The 13,628-nt window shown below is 42.4% G+C and overlaps 1 protein-coding gene across 1 annotated transcript; it reads right to left on the reverse strand.

Annotated features, from left to right (window-relative positions):
* Window positions 1-1,956: 1,956 nt before the first annotated feature.
* rnf224 (ring finger protein 224) lies at window positions 1,957-6,821 on the reverse strand. Its single transcript, XM_078286330.1, has 3 exons — window positions 6,663-6,821; window positions 5,051-5,303; window positions 1,957-2,407 (listed from the first exon to the last, which is right to left on the reverse strand). Exons 2-3 carry the CDS (start codon window positions 5,297-5,299, stop codon window positions 2,051-2,053), a joined length of 606 nt encoding a protein of 201 aa, XP_078142456.1. The 5' UTR covers window positions 5,300-5,303; window positions 6,663-6,821; the 3' UTR covers window positions 1,957-2,050.
* Window positions 6,822-13,628: the final 6,807 nt, after the last annotated feature.

Below are 13,628 nucleotides of genomic sequence, written 5' to 3' on the forward strand. Positions count from 1 at the left end.
GTGGTAACGTGTAATATATATCTGCAAATAGTTGACATAACGTCGTCTGTTAACCTTTTGTATTTACAATTTGGTAACGCTAGTTTGTTAGCCTTCAGTCCGATATCCACAGTTAGCGACAGTAATAGCAAGACAAGCAAGTAGTATTTGCTCATTTTTATGATGGCACACTACTAAGATTTTATCTAAAAGATCAATTAGGCACCATGCGAAGGAAAGTACAGAAAATTTAATGCAGGAGTTAAGGAGTACAAATACACTTAACGTTAACGTTGGTGAGTCAGAGATAGTAATGCTGTCTGACTCTGAATTCTCTGATGTTTCTGAAAAAGTCTGTGACTCCGCCACTGACCACGAGCTGCAGTCTCACCAAGACATTCAAACAATTGAGAGCATTATGGAGATAACCTCTTTTCATGATGATGATGATGATGATGATGTGTGTTGTGACAGTGATAGCAGTACTGGGATGGGGGCCAGTCAGTCAGCAGCTCGAGTTTAAGAGAGGACCTTAAGGTGTGGGCTATTTCCAGTAACACCCCACTGTGTCATGTGTCCAGTCTTTTGGGCATCCTGAGGAAATACTTCCCTGATCTACCGAAAGATGGCAGAACATTACTTTCAACACCAAATACCATCCCGTTTCAAGAGAAGGCAGGGGGAGGCATGCATTACTTTGGTGTTGCCAAAAGCATCTTGAAACTCCTATCTGAGAGCGTCTCTTTCAGAAGTCTCTCATGTCCATCTACAGGTTAACACAGATGGTCTTCCTCTGTTCAAAAGTACTAGGGAGCAATGCTGGCCTGTGTTAGGGTTAGTAGAGGAGGACCGGGACAGGAGACCCTTTGTTAGTGGGTTGTTTGTGGGTAAGTCAAAGCCCAAAAATCCCAATGAGTATCTTGAGGAATTTGTGAGTGAAATGGAGAAACTTCTAGCAGAGGGGGTGTTTGAGGGCGAAATATAAGGTTGGAGCTGTCTGCCTTTGTTTGTGATGCTCCTGCAAGAGCCTATATAAAGCAAGTCAAACCTCACAATGCTTATCATGGCTGTGAGATGTATTCAGGAGGGTGTTTCAGACTCGGGGTTAGGGTTAGGGTTAGGGTTAATGCTGTTTCCTGAGGTTGGTTCACCTCGGCGTACAGACCTCAGCTTTGAGCAGCAGGATGACAGTGACCACCACAAGGGTGAAAGTTCCCTCCTTAGGCTGTCTGTGAAAATAGTATCACAGTTTGTTCTGGATTTTATGCATCTGGTATGCTTAGGAGTGATGAGGAGGATGATACGGTTCTGGATGAGAGGTCCTCTGGCTACCAGGATTGGATGGCAACAGGTCCAGTTCATCTCTGACAAAATCACCAGTCTGAGGAAGTCTCTACCAAGGGAACTCTGCAGGAAAGGGAGGGCACTCGGTGAAGTAGACCGTCCTTACTGTAACTGTCCCTGTAGCTCTCACAGCTCACATTAAGGACGTCATGTATCAACATTTTCTATGTCTTCATGTTGCTTCCTTTCCTTACTTCCTTTCCTCAATTTTTTTTAGCTCTATTTATTTATTTATTTATTTATTTAATACATTTTTGTTTTGTTTTTTTACTTGATTTTAGTTGTTTTTTATTATTTGGTTTTCAATTAAATCGTTTTTTTAGATGTATTTTGTCAGTTAGATTGTTTTTTTGTTTTTGTACGTCACATTTTTATTTTGTTAAATGTTTTAGTTTGCGTTACTTTTTAATTTAGTTACATTTTTAATTTACTGTTAATGTAATTTAATATTTTGATTCTTCATTAACATAATGAATACTGCATACTGAAACCCAGAACAAAGACACAAAACACCACATGTACACTTTATTCCACAACATTTTAATCTTCCATCATCCAATCAGAGCTGAACAAACTTCCCTCCCACATTACCAAGCAAACAATCAGAAAAAAGAACAAGAAATGGCTCAAAAACCTCAACAAACTCATAAAAAGCCCGAAATCGACTTTTAATTTCCTTCATTTTCTCCACGAAACATGATTGACACCTCCCTCCTTCCTCTTTTATTTAGCCCCGCCCCCGGCAGCAGCAGAACCAGCAGCACAGCCAATAGGACGGCGGCGGGCAGCAGTTGCCGTAGCGATGGAAGCGCGGCTCAGCCAGGCCGCCATGCGACCAGCTGTCTCCATCCGGAGGGAGGGCTGCGATGCCCGAGTCCTTCCCCAGCCGGAGCTTGCTGTCCTGGGCTTGGCCGCCGGCGGTCTCTCCCCTCTCTCTGGTTTTGATTCTGGAGCTCCAGGAGTGGGACGGGGGCTCCAGCTGGGATTTGACCCCCAGGAAGAGGGCCAGGTCCAGGTCAAGGCAGGAGGCTCCGCCCCGCGGCCGGGGCGTATTCTGACGGCACTGAGGGCACGGGATCCAGATCTGGGAAATATGGAAAAATTATGAAGAAACATGAAAATATGAAAAAATAATGAAAAAAATGAAAATATTTAACAATATTCAATAATGCTGGCAGGAGATCCACATCTGGACAAATATGGATAATATAAAAAAAATATGAAAAAAACATGAAAATATTTTTTTTAAAAAGAACGTAAAAATATTAAGAAATATTCAATAATATTACGATATACAGTATAAGGTATCACAGTAAAGTATGTTATGGTACGATACAGGATGTCACAGTATAGTATGTTCTCTTTCATAGCATTCACTTCGATGTCTCACTGTGGGATACGCCCCTATGCGTATCTTTAGAAGCATTAATTCCACTACTCCGGCCCTGAGAGGCCGGCAGGCGTGACGTCAGGACCCTCCTCCTAAATATCGGGCTGATGCTGCGTCACTCGTCACTCAGTCGCCTCTTCTCGCTTCAGAAGTTTATCTCTCTCCTGTTGCTACGGCTAACTAGCTTAACTGTTCACAGACGGAGCACAACTCCATCCCCGAGCACTGTTTTTTCTGCAGCTTCTTCGGGTTTCATCCTGCCCTCTCTATAGGTCGTTAAGAGACATTTCCGTTCACTCTGGTCTGTCTCCAAACAGTAGCGTTGTTCGCCATGGTTTAGCTTCTCCGGGCTTTACCGTGAAGCTGGCTCCAGCTCGGCTCGCTAGACAGGCCACCTCGCCGCCTTGCTCCGCCCGGGGCTCTGCGCCGGTGTCCGACGAGGACGCCGAGGACTCCTCTTCCGTTCCTCTGACTCAAACTGTCAGTGGCAGTCCCTTCGACATGTTGGTTGCTGAGGGAGTGAGGAAGGGTACACCAGCCCTGGATAGTCCCTGGCCTGCTGTCACAGTGGAGGCCCCCTGGTCTTGCCCCAGGCTAAGCGGACTGCTAGGTAGCTCTTTCCAGTTTTCCGGAGCTCCTGGTGGAGGTGTCCTCCTCCTGGCGGGAGAATCCATATTCCGGCAAGACCCCCATGCCGGGGGTCCTCACCCGGAGCGGCTCGCCCTGGGGGCCTGGCCCGTGAGTGGGCTACTCTGAGCACTGCGGGACTTCCCCAGAGTGTTATAAATACCATTCACAATGCTAGGGCGTCCTCCACTAGATCTTTGTATGACTGTAAGTGAAGGGTGTTTGAGGAACGGTGTGCTAATGCACAGGAAATTCCTTTCCAGTGTTCGGTGGGTGTGATTTTATCCTTTCTTCAGGATTTAATTGATAAGCAGAGATCATTCTCTACTATTAAAGTGTACTTGGCCGCCATTGCTGCATGCCATGTTGGCTTTGGGGGCAAGAATGTGAGCCAGCACCCCCTTGTCTGCCGGTTTATGAGGGAGGCATGGAGGCTGCTCCCGGTCTCTAAACCGGTCTCTTTCCCCTTCATGGGATTTGGCTGTTGAGCCAATTGAGCAGATTGACATGAAGCCATTGTCGTTTAAGACGACTTTATTGTTAGCTTTGGCATCTACAAAGCGTGTGGGTGATATTCACACGCTGTTGTTGCATCCTGCATGCTGCTTTTTGCAGGTTAGTTGGTCATCAGTCATGACACCCAAGTTTCTGGCAGACTTTGTGGGAATGAGCTGAGCTGATTCGAGCTGGATGCTGATCTGTTGTTGTACAGAGGGACCGGCTGGGAGGACAAGGAGCTCAGTCTCTGACAGGTTAAGCCGAAGGTGGCGTTCCTTCATCCGTGCCGAGATATCGGCGAGGCGTGCCGATATCCGCGCCGAGACCGCGGGGTCGTCCGGCGGGAACGACAGGAGGAGCTGGGTGTCGTCGGCATATGAACGGTACGAGAAGCCGTGTGAGCGGATGACTGCACCAAGTGAGGTGGTGTATATTGAAAAGAGAAGGGGTCCAAGCACTGACCCTTGAGGTTCCCCTGTGGACCAGCAGTGGGATTTAGACACTTCCCTCTCCAAGACGCTCTAAAGGATCTCCCTGAGAGGTCGGACTCAAACCAGTAGAGACCAGATCCTGAGAAGCCGAGCTCAGCGAGTGTGGAGAGGAGGATTTGGTGGTTCACCGTGTCAAAGGCAGCCGATAGGTCGAGCAACATTAGAACAGAGTACAATAGAGTAGAGTAGAATCAAATGTCGTAGAATAGATTAGAGTACAATAGAATAGAATAATAGACAGAGAATGGAAATTTGCCTTTGGCTTTGATCAAAATTTGACAAAATACTAGTCTGATATTCAGACTGAACGGCCATTTCGTTCCCACTCGATTATTCAGTCTGACATCGCCTCCATGTTAGCTGTTTTCTGTGTGTGGGGGGGGGGGGGGGGGGGCTTGATTTTCCCCGAACCGATCACTAGTGACCGACATATCCGGCTGCTCTGATGTTATTTTCATGCAGTCACACTGATGCTGGGCGTATTTACTTTACCAAGAATGTTGTCTTTGTAAATACAATATGTTAAAGAATGATTTCAACATTTTATTCCCGCCAGAAAGGCCTGATTGGTCCGATCGTTTCTCCGATCGAGAAGTCGCCGACACCAGACACCAAATCTGAAGAGTGGGCGGGTCGCGATTCAGGAGTCTGGTACCAGGCTAACAAAATACAATCAATAATGAGAAATCAATACTCAGCTATATGTAATCAATCCCGTCACCTGCTCGTTGATGACGGTATCCAGTCTGTGGAGACATGCCTGACAGAAGGCGTGTCCACAGTTCAGTCGCCGTGGCAACCGCTCGCCCAGATCGTACCCGCCAAAACACACAATGCAGGACAAGTCCCGCCTCCTGCTGATGATGTCACTGGGCAGCTGAGGGGGAGGAGGAGGAGCGAGGTGCTGATTGGTCGCCTCCTCTTCCTCTCCATCTTCTTCTGCATCTTTTTTTTTTCTGTCATCTGTCATTCCGCTGGGGGAAAAACGAGGAAAGGGAATTCAGCCAATAGGAGAAGAGGATGGGAAATGAATATTATGAAATTAATTAACAATTGTAATGTGGAAGAAAAATTATATTTAAAAAAATCATTGTCTTTTATTTTAATTTCAATATATTTCAGGTTTTTTTCAGTTTATTATTTAGTACAATTTATTTTCTTTTATTTATTCATTTTAATTGTAATTGACTAATAAAAAAATCAATGAAATAAAAATATCAAATAAATTAATTATAATTATGTAATTGTATTTCAATTTCAATTTATTTCCATTGTTATTTCAGTTTATTATTTTAGTTTAATTTCATTTCATTACAGTTAAGTTAATGGATTAATAAATAAAATTTCAATGAATTTTTTTAAAGATTTTTTGCTATTTTATTTAAATTTAATTTGAATTATTTTTTATCCTATTTATTTCTATGTATTAATTAAAGTAAAACAATTCCTAATAATAACAAAACATAAGTAATGGAACCACTATACAAAAAATAATTGAATAATAATTTAAAAAAAGCAATTGCTACTTTACCTTCATTTTATTCATTAATAGTATGATGATGAATGTTTATAAGCCCTTTATAAACAATGAATTACTTATGAATTAACGATGAGTTCGTGTGGAGTTACACATTTCATTATTATCAATGATTTATCAATTATATCTTAATCATTTATAACCAATTAGTACATCATGAGTAATGACATGAGTTAAATCTTTGTACTTGATTTAGAAGTCAAGAATACCTTTGCTAATACATCATTACCTAATGTGTGTACAAGTGACTTCCTAGAGCATGTGAAGTCATTATTGTTCTTAATTAATGATGAACAAATCATTTGTTGATCATTAACAGATGATATCTAAATGCTCAACAAAGTATTTACACAGGTTTTATTCATTTATTATAAAATATTTGTTAGAATATTTATTAACAATCTGTTAAACAGTTGTAGACGTTTTGCAGCCCCCAATCTAAAGTGGCAGCAAATAACATTCATTAAACATTTGCTAATGTTTAGTAAGACATGTGTTGCCATGACAGTGACAAAGGAAAGAAAAACAAAAGTACATCACTTATCACTTTTAAGCCACTGCCATTTTTTATACACATTTTATTTTGTTATATATATTTACTTTATAAGTAGTAATTAAGTGGATTTTTTAAAAATTCTGTTAAAGTTTTTTTTTTTTTTTATCGACTGAATTGCTTCGCTCTGATTGGCCAAAATTTGAATATGAAATTAAACTCAACTCCCTCGTTTTTAATAATAATAATAACATTAATAATAACACATAATGCATATAGGAATTTACATGAAACTCGACTCACTCGTTTTTTTGCCGCCGTTTTCACATCTTGTCGTTTTCTTGTCTTTTATCCTTCTTTTCCTTCTCCTTTGTTTTCTTCTATATTCTCTCTTTCCTGTATTTTCTTCTGTATTCTCTTGTTTCTTTTCTTCGTCTTTTTTCTTTTCTTGTTTGTCTTCTCCTCTCCTCGTCTTATTTATTCATTCGCTCTCTTCTTTTGTTGCTTTTCCTCTTCTCTCTTCTTTCTTTTCTTCTCTCGTCCACTTCTCTTGTTTATCCTCGTCCTTTCTCCTTTCTTCCACTTCTTTTTTCTTTTCTCTGTTCTTTCCTTTTCTTGTCGTTTATTCTCTCCTGTCGTTTTCCTTCTCGTCTTCTTCTATTCTCGTTTCCTCTTGTCTTTTATGTTTTCATACTTTATTGAAGTTTTTTATCTTTTCTGGATCGCTCTTCTTTCTTGTCTTTTCTTGTCGTTTATCTCATTTCAGGTGCAGAGAAAGAGAGAGAATTAGAGCAAAAGAGAGAGAGAGACATTAGCCTGCTATTGTTTGTTCAACTCCTCTCTCTCTCTCTCTATCCTAACTTCATCAATAATTCAACCTTGCTCGACCGAGAAAGAAAAGAAAGAGACACAGAGAAAGAGATGTATATAATATGTATGTATATATATATGTATATATAATATATATGGATCAATTATATATTATATGAATTATTATATGAATAATAGCATAATATTGATCACAAACCTGTCAAAATATATCAAAATTGTGATACACATGAAAATGAATAAAAAAATAAAATAAAAATGATCTAGCTAATTAGAACTATAAACTATGTAACAAAAACAATCTGTAACAATATTAAAAATAACAATAACTACATCTAATACATTAATAATAAATAAAATTATACATAATTTTATAATGAAATATTTGAAATATAATAAAACTATACTGAGAAAAATTTAAATATTAATGTGAATGAATGTGCCATAAATTAAAAATAAATTACAATAATAAATAATAACAATAAATTAAAATAATACAACAACCAAAATAAGTACAAAATAATAAGAATTAAATATAGAAAAATAAAAATACATATAAATGTAATGTGATCCGATGGGCCAATAGGAAGCCTCAGAGCGAAACTGGAACCCTGCTCAGGTTTCTATTGGCCGCCAGCCGACAGCCTATCAGATTACAGCAGAGTAGAGAGAGCGGTCTGTTGCCTAGCAACAAGAGACAGAGAGAGATAGAGAGAGAGAGACACAGAGAGAGAGAAAGAAAGGAAGGAAGGTAAAAGAGAAGAAAAAATAGAATTGAATCAGGAGGAAAGAAAAAAGGATGAAAGGAAGGATGGAAAGGAGAGAAAGGAAGAAGAAAAAAGGAAGGAGAAGGGGGAAAGAAGGAAGGAAGAAAGGAAACAAGGAAAAGAGGAAAGAGAAGTAAGGAGGGAAGGAAACAAGGGGGGAGGGAGGAAAGAAGGAAGGAGAGCAGGGAAAGAAGAAAAAGGAAAGAAAAGGGGAGGGAATGAAGAGGGGAAGGAAAGAAGGAAAGGAAAAAAGGAAGAAAAGAAGAAAGGAGGGAAGGAAAGAAAGAAAGGAGAGAAAGAAGGAAGGACAAACTAAAGAAGGGGAAGGAAGGAAGGAAAGAAGAAAATAGGGAGGCAAGGAAGGAGGGGAGGAAGGAAGGAAACTAAAGAGAAAGGAGGGAAAGAGAGGAAAGGAAAAAAGGAAGGAAGGAAAGAAAAAAGGAGGGAAGGAAGGAAACTAGAGAGAAAGGGGGGAAGGGAGGAAAGGAAAAAAGGAAGGAATAAAAGGAGGGAAGGAAACTAGAGAGAAAGAGAGGAGGGGAAGAGGAAAGGAAAAAGGGAAGGAATAAAAGGAGGGAAGGAAAGAAGAACAGAGAGAGGAAAGGAAGAAAGTAAAGCTTTATTTATACAGCAACTTTTTAAGCTGCAGTTTGAGAAGACAAACTCATAAGAGCCTTCTTCAAATAACACAATCATACACATGAAAACCTCAGACACACAAATCCTGACCAAATAAGAAGAAGAATCGGTGCAGCGCCGCGTCAGGAGAAGCCGCTGACAGGAGGCAGCAGGCTCTGATCTGATTGGTCGGCTGGGGAGACGACTCCAGAGAGTTGGAACCAGAACTGCAAAGACACGTCTCTCTTCGTTTTGAGTCTGGAAGTGGAAGACCAGCAGACGTAGACTGGAGGACCCGAGTGAACTCAGGCTGATACAGCGCCAGCAGCTCAGAGGCAGTCAGGTGACTAAAATTATCTTAAAATTGTTTCTAAACTTGACAGAACAGGAGGAATGAGGCGAGAACAGGAGGAATGAGGTGAGGACAGGAGGAATGAGGCGAGAACAGGAGGAATGAGGTGAGACCAGGAGGAATGAGGTGACGACAGGAGGAATGAGGTGAGAACAGGAGGAATGAGGCAAGAACAGGAGGAAAGAACAGGAGGAATGAGGTGAGAACGGGGAATGAGGTAAGAACAGGAGGAATGAGGTGAGAACAGGAGGAATGAGGCGAGAACAGGAGGAATGAGGCGAGAACAGGAGGAATGAGGTGAGAACAGGAGGAATGAGGTGAGAACAGGAGGAATGAGGTGAGAACAGGGGGAATGAGGTGAGACCAGGAGGAATGAGGTGAGGTGAGAACAGGAGGAATGAGGTGAGAACGGGGAATGAGGTAAGAACAGGAGGAATGACGTGAGAACAGGAGGAATGAGGTGAGAACAGGGGGAATGAGGTGAGAACAGGAGGAATGAGGTGAGGTGAGAACAGGAGGAATGAGGTGAGAACAGGAGGAATGAGGTGAGAACAGGAGGAATGAGGTGAGACCAGGAGGAATGAGGCGAGAACAGGAGGAAAGAACAGGAGGAATGAGGTGAGAACGGGGAATGAGGTAAGAACAGGAGGAATGAGGTGAGAACAGGAGGAATGAGGCGAGAACAGGAGGAATGAGGCGAGGACAGGAGGAATGAGGCGAGGTGAGAACAGGAGGAATGAGGTGAGAACGGGGAATGAGGTAAGAACAGGAGGAATGAGGTGAGAACAGGAGGAATGAGGTGAGAACGGGGAATGAGGTAAGAACAGGAGGAATGAGGTGAGAACAGGGGGAATGAGGTGAGACCAGGAGGAATGAGGTGAGGTGAGAACAGGAGGAATGAGGTAAGAACAGGAGGAATGAGGTGAGAACAGGAGGAATGAGGTGAGACCAGGAGGAATGAGGCGAGAACAGGAGGAAAGAACAGGAGGAATGAGGTGAGAACGGGGAATGAGGTAAGAACAGGAGGAATGAGGTGAGAACAGGAGGAATGAGGCGAGGACAGGAGGAATGAGGCGAGGTGAGAACAGGAGGAATGAGGTGAGAACGGGGAATGAGGTAAGAACAGGAGGAATGAGGTGAGAACAGGAGGAATGAGGTGAGAACAGGGGGAATGAGGTGAGACCAGGAGGAATGAGGTGAGGTGAGAACAGGAGGAATGAGGTAAGAACAGGAGGAATGAGGTGAGAACAGGAGGAATGAGGTGAGAACAGGAGGAATGAGGCGAGAACAGGAGGAATGAGGCGAGAACAGGAGGAATGAGGCGAGAACAGGAGGAATGAGGCGAGAACAGGAGGAATGAGGTGAGAATGAGGTGAGAACAGGAGGAATGAGGTGAGAATGAGGTGAGAACAGGAGGAATGAGGTGAGAACAGGAGGAATGAGGTGAGAACAGGAGGAATGAGGTGAAACAGGAGGAATGAGGTGCCATATTGGCCCTCTGTTTGGACCCAGAGGGCCAATATGGAGTTGAACTTCACTATCCAAGTGATCAGGGCCAAAAACAAGAACCTCAGTTTTATCAGAGTTTAGCTGCAGAAAGTTAAAAGACATCCGGTTCTTAATATCACCCAGTCCATGTAAATCTCAGTGTAGGGTAAGTATGATAAAAAACCATGGAGTTCTTCCTCAGTCGATGTAAAACATAAAACCTCATCATCAATAAATCTCTTATAGAACAAAATGTTCTTCAAAATATATCCTCTGTAGTATTAGAGATGAAATAGCCAGATTATGTATTTTGTACTCTAACATTAATTATATCTCATTATCTTATGGAAATGTAATATTTATATATATTTTTGTACAGTAGAATTATATTTGCTATTGCCTATTAATGTTAACTTTTTGAAGTGCATTTGCATTGGGGAATGTGAACCTGTTGGATTCTCCGCTAATCAGCACCTGATTATTTAAAGACACACCTGATGGCAATCAAGCACAGAGCGAATCTGATGAAGCGACATGCGAAACGCGTAGTTCACTCCTTTTTGTTTTTAATGTAATTTGTTAATAAAATAGTGTCAATCCTAATATCCTGGTGTGCGCTGGAATATTGATTTTTTGGTTTACTATGAATATTAAAATCACCAGTAATAATGCACTTAACCTGTTTGAGAACAACAGAAGATAATATGTCAGAAAATTCTGTTAAAAAGCCGTTATTCTGTTTGGGGGGTCGGGAAATAATCATACAACAAACTGGGGAAACGCACTTCATTGAAAAACTTAGCAACTCAAAACAGTGAAAGGATTGCAGTTAAAAAGGTTTTTCTAAATTACAGCAAGACCTCCTCCACGACCAGAAATTCTCCGAGTCAGAAAATTAGTCAGGAGGGCAAAGCTCAGAGACAGGGGCGCAGTCGCCTGGTCTTAGCAGGTCTCAGAAATACAAAGTCCAGGTTGTGAGATGAGATGAGATCATGGAGGATAAAAGTCTTCTTAGACAGGGATCTGGCAGTAACAAGACAAACTAACTGAAGTGCCAGGCTCGACTGATTGTGTGAGTGAATGCAGGGAATATGGATCAAATTGTCAGGACTAACTGAAGAAGGGCGATGATGGTAGAAATTTCTACACTGTGTAGTTCGCCTCCCGGAGACATAAGAGAGGAGAAGAGAGTCAGACCAGAGAAGAGAAGAGAAGAGAAGAGAAGAGAGTCAGACCAGAGAAGAGAAGAGAAGAGTCAGACCAGAGAAGAGAAGAGAAGAGAAGAGAAGAGAGTCAGACCAGAGAAGAGAAGAGAAGAGAAGAGAAGAGTCAGACCAGAGAAGAGAAGAGAAGAGAAGAGAAGAGAAGAGAGTCAGACCAGAGGAGAGAAGAGAAGAGAAGAGAAGAGTCAGACCAGAGAAGAGAAGAGAGTCAGACCAGAGAAGAGAAGAGAAGAGAAGAGTCAGACCAGAGAAGAGAAGAGAGTCAGACCAGAGGAGAGAAGAGAAGAGAAGAGTCAGACCAGAGAAGAGAAGAGAAGAGAGTCAGACCAGAGGAGAGAAGAGAAGAGAAGAGAAGAGAGTCAGACCAGAGAAGAGAAGAGAGTCAGACCAGAGAAGAGAAGAGAGTCAGACCAGAGAAGAGAAGAGAAGAGAGTCAGACCAGAGGAGAGAAGAGAAGAGAAGAGAGTCAGACCAGAGAAGAGAAGAGAAGAGAAGAGAGTCAGACCAGAGGAGAGAAGAGAAGAGAGTCAGACCAGAGAAGAGAAGAGAGTCAGACCAGAGAAGAGAAGAGAGTCAGACCAGAGAAGAGAAGAGAAGAGAAGAGAAGAGAGTCAGACCAGAGAAGAGAAGAGAAGAGAAGAGAAGAGAGTCAGACCAGAGGAGAGAAGAGAAGAGAAGAGAAGAGAAGAGTCAGACCAGAGAAGAGAAGAGAAGAGAAGAGAAGAGAAGAGAGTCAGACCAGAGGAGAGAAGAGAAGAGAGTCAGACCAGAGGAGAGAAGAGAAGAGAAGAGAAGAGTCAGACCAGAGGAGAGAAGAGAAGAGAAGAGAAGAGAGTCAGACCAGAGGAGAGAAGAGAAGAGAAGAGTCAGACCAGAGAAGAGAAGAGAAGAGAAGAGAGTCAGACCAGAGGAGAGAAGAGAAGAGAGTCAGACCAGAGAAGAGAAGAGAAGAGAAGAGTCAGACCAGAGAAGAGAAGAGAAGAGAAGAGAGTCAGACCAGAGAAGAGAAGAGAAGAGAAGAGAGTCAGACCAGAGAAGAGGAGAGAAGAGAAGAGAGTCAGACCAGAGAAGAGAAGAGAAGAGAGTCAGACCAGAGAAGAGAAGAGAAGAGAAGAGAGTCAGACCAGAGAAGAGAAGAGAAGAGAAGAGAAGAGAAGAGTCAGACCAGAGAAGAGAAGAGAAGAGAAGAGTCAGACCAGAGAAGAGAAGAGAAGAGAAGAGAAGAGAAGAGAGTCAGACCAGAGAAGAGAAGAGAAGAGAAGAGAAGAGAAGAGAAGAGAGTCAGACCAGAGAAGAGAAGAGAAGAGAAGAGAAGAGAGTCAGACCAGAGGAGAGAAGAGAAGAGAAGAGTCAGACCAGAGGAGAGAAGAGAAGAGAAGAGAAGAGAGTCAGACCAGAGGAGAGAAGAGAAGAGAAGAGTCAGACCAGAGAAGAGAAGAGAAGAGAAGAGAAGAGAGTCAGACCAGAGAAGAGAAGAGAAGAGAGTCAGACCAGAGAAGAGAAGAGAAGAGAAGAGGAGAAGAGAAGAGAAGAGAAGAGAAGAGAAGAGAAGAGAAGAGAAGAGAAGAGAAGAGAAGAGAAGAGAGTCAGACCAGAGAAGAGAAGAGAAGAGAGTCAGACCAGAGAAGAGAAGAGAAGAGAAGAGAAGAGGAGAAGAGAAGAGAAGAGAAGAGAAGAGAAGAGAAGAGAAGAGAAGAGAAGAGAAGAGAAGAGAAGAGAAGAGGAGAGAGTCAGACCAGAGAAGAACCAGGATGGACGTCAGCAGAACCAATCACACCAGGGATGAGAGTCTGGAGGCGTCCCATTGGATGGATCACACAAAGAGAACTGGCTCATACTGGTTGGATTCTCTGTTACTGTGTATAATGCACAGAGGTTTCCTTTGTTGTTAGTAGGAAGGAAAGAAGGAAGGAAACTAGAGAGAGAGAGGATGGAAAGAGAGGAGGAGGAAAGCAAAAAGGAAGTAAGAAAAGGAGAGAAGGAAAGAAGAAAA

This window comes from Centroberyx gerrardi, chromosome 2 (genome assembly GCF_048128805.1).
Source record: "Centroberyx gerrardi isolate f3 chromosome 2, fCenGer3.hap1.cur.20231027, whole genome shotgun sequence".
In the NCBI taxonomy this organism is placed as follows: domain Eukaryota; kingdom Metazoa; phylum Chordata; class Actinopteri; order Beryciformes; family Berycidae; genus Centroberyx; species Centroberyx gerrardi.

Excerpts from the sequence above, each read along its gene's own strand:
- rnf224 (XM_078286330.1), bottom strand. The coding sequence starts at position 5,299 with ATGACAGATGACAGAAAAAAAAAAGATGCAGAAGAAGATGGAGAGGAA. Across the intron at positions 2,408-5,050 it reads ATACCGTCATCAACGAGCAG|ATCTGGATCCCGTGCCCTCA; the intron begins GTGACGGGATTG and ends CATATTTCCCAG.